Here is an 8,577-nt window from a genome sequence, read left to right as displayed (position 1 = left end):
CAGATAATAAACCGATAGACAAACTCAAAGAAACGTTTTTCTTCGACGAAACTAATACAAAAAAATTGAGGTAATATTATCCAAAAACGCCGACCTAATGTAATGAGGTATTCGCTGCAAGGCCCAAGTTGCTATAATAATGCATATATTTTAAAGGTTTTATTAACCTACATATAGATCTATAATTACAAAGAATTGAGAAATCTTTGACTGGTATTTCCTTTGTCTTTGACGAGGAATCCGATCATCCTGTTCAAACAACTTTAAACTGAACACTCATTTGCTTTGTCAGCGGTTCCTTTTCAGCAAGTTCGTGCAAAAGAATGTCCCGTTACTTCCAATTAAAAATGAAAAACAAATCAGAATAAATAAAATATCACCCAATAATGATCAGCGACGTCCTAAGATCGAACGTATTTCGGGTGATTAAGATTTATTACTTTAAATCTTTAAAATTTACAGTGATAAGAAAATAAAGATTTGCACTCCTCAATATCGGCATTTTATTAAAATTGCAGTATGATTATCTCTTAATCCTTTTGTAGAATAATGGAGATAATCCTCTAATATCAAAATAGGGTGTCCCGTTAATCCGCGGTGTTTCAATATACCGTTAGACGATTTAAATATGTATCATTATCTAAACTTGGGATATGATTGAGATATTAATTCTCTTTAATTGGTTTTTGTTGACATGAAAAGAAAAGTGTTCTCAGTTTAATATCAATTTTTAGATACACAAAGCGCATGCGTCCCAGGTGAGAGAGAAAGTTAATCTTTGCTTATTTTTGTGTATTCAGTATTGTCTTGTGTTCTAACTTAGTTGATGACAGGTTGGCGGAAGATCAAAGTGAAGCAATGAGATCTAAGTCTAAAGCCAGAAAGTTACCCCACGGTAAGTCAAAAACGCACGAACACACAGAATGTAGTTTCACAAACATTTTAAAGTTTCTCACTCATCCCTCAGTATCATCAACATTTTGACCACCTGTCGTAAGAAATCTACATCTGATTACCTTTGGTTTATCCCACCATTTACTGATTTATAATAAATTTATGTTCGATCACTTTATCATTTATTTAATTTTACTGAAGGTAGTGCTAGTGCCTGTATTGATAATGTATGAAATAAGTAATTAAATTGACTGAATAGATTTTTAGATAACGTTGTGCTATAATTTGCATCTTGGATTGGGAAAACAACTATTATTTAATCACTGGATATGTTCTATTTGATTTTGAAGCTAACACAGACTCTAGAATAATTTGCATTGTTATGCGTGTTTGTAGCAGAGAGATGCGAAATAAGACTTCCAATCAGCTTTCAAGATATAACAAATATTAATTATGTAAAGATATCTGGTATTTTTTTAATGTTTACAAAGCATAGTTTTGTGATGTCATCGGTGCTTTATCATTACTTACTGTTCCCCCTCCTCTTTTCATGCACTATCCGTCTCAGATACACTCGACTGATTTGTTAACATCCAAACCAACGCACAAACGAACATTTTCAGTCAGTGACTATGAAAATACACTATGCTGAACACTAAAACATCTACTAAAACCCAATTGATACGTATCATTGTTGACAAATGGTACAACACTGCCACTTACGATAATTCGTTCATAGTCTAATTTAAAAAAAAGATGTTGATTTTACTACTAGGTCACTAGATGTACATGTTCCTCTAAACTAGTTTGAGTGTGTTCAGAATAAAATGAAAGAAAATGGGTATTCAAATAAACTGTTGAGTAATCATAAATCTAGGTTCAAACCTAAAACCCGGATTTGTTTTCAATCAATAGCATCTTGAATTATTCTTCATTGTGAATTGTCTGGTCATTACTTTCTTGATCTTACTTGTAGTAAAATGCATAGTCCTTAATATTTGGATTATCATATTGTAAGCATTTCATTTTCTACTGTTTAGAAAGTATATCTACATGTAGCTACATGTAGTATGTCGACGCTTTGTATAATCATAATTATGAAATCAGTTTTTTATATTAATTAGATGATGTGCCAATCTGTTGTGCTTGTATCTTTAAGAGTTTACTTGTTATTCTTTATGTATGTATCTTTCTAAGGTCAGAAAGTGCGTGCAAAGTAGGTATGTATATGAACAGTATAGCAGAGTCGGAAAATACGTACAGTATGGCAAAGTCGGTATATATATGTACAATATGGCAAAGTCTGTAAATATGTACAGTATGGTAAAGTCTGTGGTTTACAATATGGAATTTATACAAGATTTAAACATATTGATTTTTCCATAGCACTCGTTCATGTTACTCTTTAGTTTTTTGTCTATTTTGGCTTAAATAAGGAAGCATAAGATATGTAACACATGTCAGTGTAAAAAAATCAGTTTTCAATGTGCAACACATTACATGTATATGTTCGCTTTGCGGGTAGCATCTACATATCAATTTATCCATGAAAATTATGCTAGTATATTAAATATTGCTTTTATTATCTATTCGTGTTTTTCATCGTACAGGTCTTTTACATGTAATAGTGTAGATGGAACAAAAAGGGGTATGCACAGTCAATCTCACTACAGAATGTGCAGTTGTCATTTTTTTCTTTGGTTCAAAATCTTCAAATGTGCTTGCAAACATGTTAGTTTGGTTGCAGATCAACTTTTTCTGGCAAATGTAGTAATGGGCATTTGACCTAAAAAGTCCTCATCTTAGCTTAGCACGGGTACATGTATGCTATTATGGTGTATACATGTATGATGGGAGGTGCTTGATTGGTGTTCACCAAATGATTCATCATCCCAATTTCATCCCCGTCCACAAAAGCCATCTTGTATATTTTACTGATCCATAATTAGTCTCATTGATATGAGTCAAAATTATAGCGTGTTGTATTTTTATTACAGCTTCAATAATTTCTCTTAATCAAGACATAGGTAACAGTGTGGTATTGTTTCTGCCTTGTATGATACTAAAGATAACGGTAGTTTTCATTGAAGTAAACAATTTGATATGGTTTCTGCGTCATATAAGGAATGAGTGAGTCGTTGGTAGTATAGTGGTATAGTACTATGGTATTTGCCTAAGAGAGCTCTGAATCATCTTGTACTTTTGGAGGTGTTTTTTATTTTTTTTTAATTTAATTTTTTTTTTTTTATTTTTTTTTTTTTGTGTACTTTTGTCAATACACTTCCTTGTTTGCGGTGGTTGCAGAATCACTATGTACAGAGTGACGTCTATATTTGTTTAGAGTCTTAATTCTATCATTTAGATATCTTTCTGTACAATACATTTAAAAAAAAATTGTTAAATTGAATAAAAACAACGAAGGAAAACTTGAAGGAAATAAACATAAAAAAAAATAATAAAATAAAATAAAGCAAAAAATTCATATTATTCAATTAACGAATAGAGAAACGGGTCCTTATCATAAATCAGTTGTGTATGTGTTCGTATAAGTTAAGTAAAAGAGGTGCATCGTGCAGGGCTCTCTTTGAGACATTGAAATTGTGTTTGCTCTTTAATATATACAAAACGTTTGTCTCTAGAGATCCGTATACATGCACATTAATTATTTTGATTAAACCCGAAGTATTATCTATATTTAGTTAAGTTAAATTCTTTCTATTGAATTTGAAAACTTACCCATTAACCCTATAAATCCCCGTGGTGTTTCTTGACCAAACACGTATTTTCCGATGGACAATCAGCAAAAGTGGCGTTTATTTATTCAGGGGTATTCTTCAATAGATCTCACTTAAATTTGGCATGTAGATGATAATGCACACGAAAGAAAAGGATCATTATGGGTCTTAGTTTACAGTTAAATATTTATCTTCTTTCTATTGTAATAAGACACTCGTTTCCCGAACTGTGGATAGTGCCTAAGTCGTTAGAAAAACAAAATTTGAATGAATTCATCAAAAGAGGAGCATTTCTCTCTTTTAATTCCCAAAACAAAATACCTTCAAGAAGGTGTTACATTAAAACTCCCGACTTGTTATGATAGGTGACTTGAATGGTGGCTTTAAGATCGCTGGATAATAGTGTGACAATGTATACACTTGGGGTGGCTAAGTGGTCGAGTATGACACGGAGCGGTCATCATTGAGCAAATAAAAGTAGAAAAGGAATACAATTAAAGAAAATGGGTTTTGATCGTGTGAAATACCTACTGAATTTGTTGTTTTTAACTGTTTGTCTTTATGTCTATATGTTCTCGTGTTTTCACAAAGAAGGTATAATATTTGAAGTAATTGTCATTCGTTGTTTATTTTTGTGGTTTGATGATGTAATTTATCTGACTTGAAGATAATTCCTCATATCTGTATAAATTTGATATTTTGGTTCTAGTCCTCTATAATCATCTACAAATACATACATGAGTACAGTGAATGCCTCTGACAGTTCCCTTTTCTAATTATATCTTAGTTACCAAGCACCAGTATAAATCCTCTTTATTTTCAGTAGACTAGACGGCTGAGCCCCTCTTGACTCTGCTGGGCTGTACGTAGAATACATGTTTATTTTTGATAGACTGGACAACTATACACTGTATCTGCGCAACATGTACAGTTTTGTACCTCTGCTAGACTAAACGCCGAGCATATCTATTCTCAATGTAGCCCCTTTATCTCTGTCAGGTTTTTCAACATAGACTTTTTTATATTTTGTTCTTCCTTTCTGCTAGACAACCAGAAGCTGTATTTCTATTTGACACATAAAAATACATGTACATTTGTACTTCCGGTTAGCTTGACACCAGTATACTCACGTAAAACACGTGCATATGTTGTCGGCCCAATACATGAGTCGATCATTTGTTCATTGTTAATTTTAACCAAATAAAATTCAGTTGAATGAATTTTATTCAAAATAAAAAAAGTTCTACTTTAACAATGAATTGGCATGATCGGGTAAATGTTTTCTTATAAGATAATGCTACGAGGACATATAATTTCAAACTTATTGATGATTCTACCAATATTATCACTACACTTATTCCAGATAATTCAATTATACTTTCGAATTTCATGTAAATAACTTGGAAATTATGAATTTCTATAAAGATCAGACAGCAGAAGTAAGTATAAACTGATTAAAATTTAATCTCATACTTATCATTTTTAATCATCTTTAATCAGATTTTCGTTTTTCAAAATAGATAATCCGTCGAAATCTATGTATCTGGTAATATCACCGAGGAGATAATACTTAATCCCATAATCTTGTCTATATTATAGGGCCCCTTGAGGGATTTCTACTTTAAAAGATTTTACAAATACCCACTAAAATCTTTGAAAGTAAATTTGAAAGTAATCAATGCATAAAACTCTAGTGTCATATTATCATATAAAAAAGAAATTGGTTCATTTAATATCTATCCAATAAAAGCTACCATAAGTGACCTCTCACGGGCCCCATATAACTTTTTAAAAATGACAGTTATCGTAAATTTATAATCTGTAAGTAATTCATGTTTCGAAATATCATTTAATATTAATCTATTATTGTTGTAAACATTGATTATGTGTATTGAATTAACACATCTTAAACATTATTCAACTGTCTTAGAAATCTTGACATTTTGCCATCTAAATACATGTAATAACCTTAACCACACCATTTTCCTCTTAACACGGTCGGAATTGAGAGGGTGGTCCCTATATAAAGGAGGATTTGAATCTAATAATCCTGACCGGTTTTGTTGAAGTACATGTATATGATGTCAAATGTTACAAGGTATTTGAATTTTTTTTGCACCATCATTTGAACTCTCAATTTTGATGCACTTAAAGATTTAGGAGGACGCCATACGAGACAGAGCATTGAGAAAAGTTAAAGTAATTTTGTTTAAATGGGACTGGGGGAGAAGGCTTGAATAAAAAAATCCCTCCAGTGTACTTTTACCCTGCAGATTACTTGCAAATGTTTATTTTTTACTCTATAAGCCTATGAATTATTGCGAAAACCTAATCTTAGATTTCTTTAAACCAAATATTATACTGGTCCTGTTTTTTTCCTACACCTTTTAAAATACTGCTTCTTTAGCTAGGAAAGACGTTAGTATTTTTTTCATCTTTTCTTTATTTTCGAAAATTCATTCCTAATTCAATATTTTATGTTTTGAGTATTTTTGTATTCAGTTCATTTTTGGATCTTGAACTTCCTGTGTATTTGGTTCTATTAATGCTGATGATGATCGAAATGTTACTCCTTGAAACTCGTGTACAGCAAACCGATATTTGAAATATTCATATGATTGGTATTTTGTATATTCAATATACATGTAGGTAGTGTGTTGCTCTCTTCAACTCATCTTTTTTCTTAGAACCTGCACATGGAAGAAGTTACTCTAAGATAGTAATTATCAATAAGATAATTTTAATTCCACCTACATGTACATGCCCCTTCATGATTACATATGTATGATTCCCACAAGTGATCAATGATACGAAATTCCATTGGAGGATTCAACCAACAAATTAGAAACATTAATGGGCGGAGATAGAACATCTTGTCTGTCTGTTTTATTGACATTCTTTAGTCGACTTCGGGAGTAAAGAAAACACGGACTGTACTTTTAGATTGTTCTTTGAGATAATGCTATGACAGTGAAAAATTCGAAGTAACCAACCATGGCTGTATAAATTACATGTATTAAATAAATTAGACTATTAATACGTTTTGGTTACCATTATTTATAGTTTTAACAGTCATTTTAAAATAAGATGTTAATGGATTCGGCATAATTATGTTGATATTCAAGAATACATACTAATTTTGCTAGTTTAAGGATGCAACATGAGGAATTTAATCCAACTTCAGGACCATATTGAGATCGATGCAATTATATTTAAGAATTCTTTTTTTCAAGTAAAGTCCCATATTTATTTCTGTAGCTATTATATATTATTATAATCACTAGAGAAAAATATATAGTGCGAAAGGTACATTAAAAATGTATCACTAAAAAATTAATGATAATAAATAAATATATAAAAATAAACTTTAAAATAAAATATTGCCCCGTTCCAAAGACTTGGCCATATTTTAGAAGCCTCTTACTATTAACATCCAATTGACACGGGATGATGAGCCTAAGTGACTGAGTTGTTAGGGTTTATTGTCAGAGAGATGAGTTGTTTTATCTGTCAGATCGATGGGATGAACAACTATCGCTTGTTTACTGTTATCAGCCGTGATAAGTTATAGAGCTCGTCTCGCTATGAGAGAGATGCCGATGTAAACATCGCCATTGTTTCGTACTTCTTTGTAGAATTACTCATCAAGGGAGTGTATTATAAAGATGCATTTTGTTAAGGTATTCCAAGGGGTATAGTCTTGTTTTGTATATAAGTGCATGATGAATAATTGGTCAGTTTAAATAATGGCTGTTTATTAAAATCATCTGAAGCTAAGAAGTACAATGGACATTTTATGGCAACCAGAAATCATAAGTGCAGTTAATGGCATCAAAAAATTTAACATCCTCCACAAATTTTCATGTAACTATACTCAAGTCACTAAGATACGATATTCAGTTTGCAGAGTGTTGAACATCAGAAGCATCCTTCAAGGGGTCAATGCTTAATACATTCTATTCTGAGGCATTGTGCGTAAGGCTCACCCACTTGTATTTTACATATGTTTTTGTTTGTTCGACGTTTGCCATCAATGTCAACTAACTGCGATTTAATATGCTGGGTGTATTCACATGCATAGACAGAGCATGATTATAGACAATTTCAATGCATTCTCGAAATGACACCCCTCATAGAATTGTCAGATAAGACCACTTCAACTGATCATGTCGCTTCTGCAGTTGTCTTAGATCTGCAATTAAAATAACTCAAGTGGCAAAGCATCTCCATCAAGTGTGTCAAGAACGGAAAGGGGCTTCAGATGGACAAATCCAAAGAACTAAACAGAATTTCAGTTAAATGATAACTATTGTTACACCAGATACGGTGTATCCTTCGCTGGGTAGGCTCCCGATGTATTCTAAATGTCGGAATGATCCGGATCGAATATGAAAATACATAGACAGATATAGGAAAGTCCATAATTTAAGCTTGAAAAAAAAATGCAACATTTTTTTTTCGGAATTTGAAATAGTATCAAATGCTGAACCTATGAAAATGAAAATCAGTCTGTATCGATCTCATATCGAACGAAATGTTGACTGTTGTAAATCTGACCTTTGTGGTATCGGAGGTTTTTGTTTCGCCCCGTCGCTTACATCTGATTCATTGTGAAAAAATATCATTCTGTATATATATTAAATTTAAAATTTTGACATTTGGTTTCTATCTCATTCCCATACTAGTGTCTTTCAAGGTCAACAAATGATACGAAGGCCTATTCATGTGTCTAAACCACATGACTTAATCTATCTTGTCCCGCTTCAAATGTATACAGACGCTCTTAAACACCCTCTTCAAAACAGACTTCAAAAAATGCCGATGACGCAGCGTTGTCATTCAAGATCACAGATAAAAAATAACATCTGAAAACGCCATGAAAACAGCCACAAAAATTGGAATCATCCTGTTTTTCTTATTGAGAAAATGAAATTAATATCTACCATAT

General features: G+C 32.0%; 1 protein-coding gene across 1 annotated transcript in view; it reads left to right on the top strand.

Annotated features, from left to right (window-relative positions):
* Positions 1–752: 752 nt before the first annotated feature.
* LOC148600747 (histone-lysine N-methyltransferase MECOM-like) overlaps positions 753–8,577 on the top strand; it is a 41,541-nt gene continuing 33,716 nt past the window's right edge. Inside the window, exon 1 of the mRNA XM_088554966.1 lies at positions 753–895. Within this exon, the coding sequence (XP_088411092.1) occupies positions 859–895 (37 nt within the window). The 5' untranslated portion in view covers positions 753–858. The remainder of the gene's footprint in view (positions 896–8,577) is intronic.

This window comes from Perna viridis, chromosome 12 (genome assembly GCF_037379345.1).
Source record: "Perna viridis isolate PV_CMFRI_1.1 ecotype Kerala chromosome 12, ASM3737934v1, whole genome shotgun sequence".
Classification (NCBI taxonomy): Eukaryota; Metazoa; Mollusca; class Bivalvia; order Mytilida; family Mytilidae; genus Perna; species Perna viridis.
Note: the sequence above shows the minus strand (reverse complement) of the source record. Positions and strands in the feature narration are given on the sequence as shown.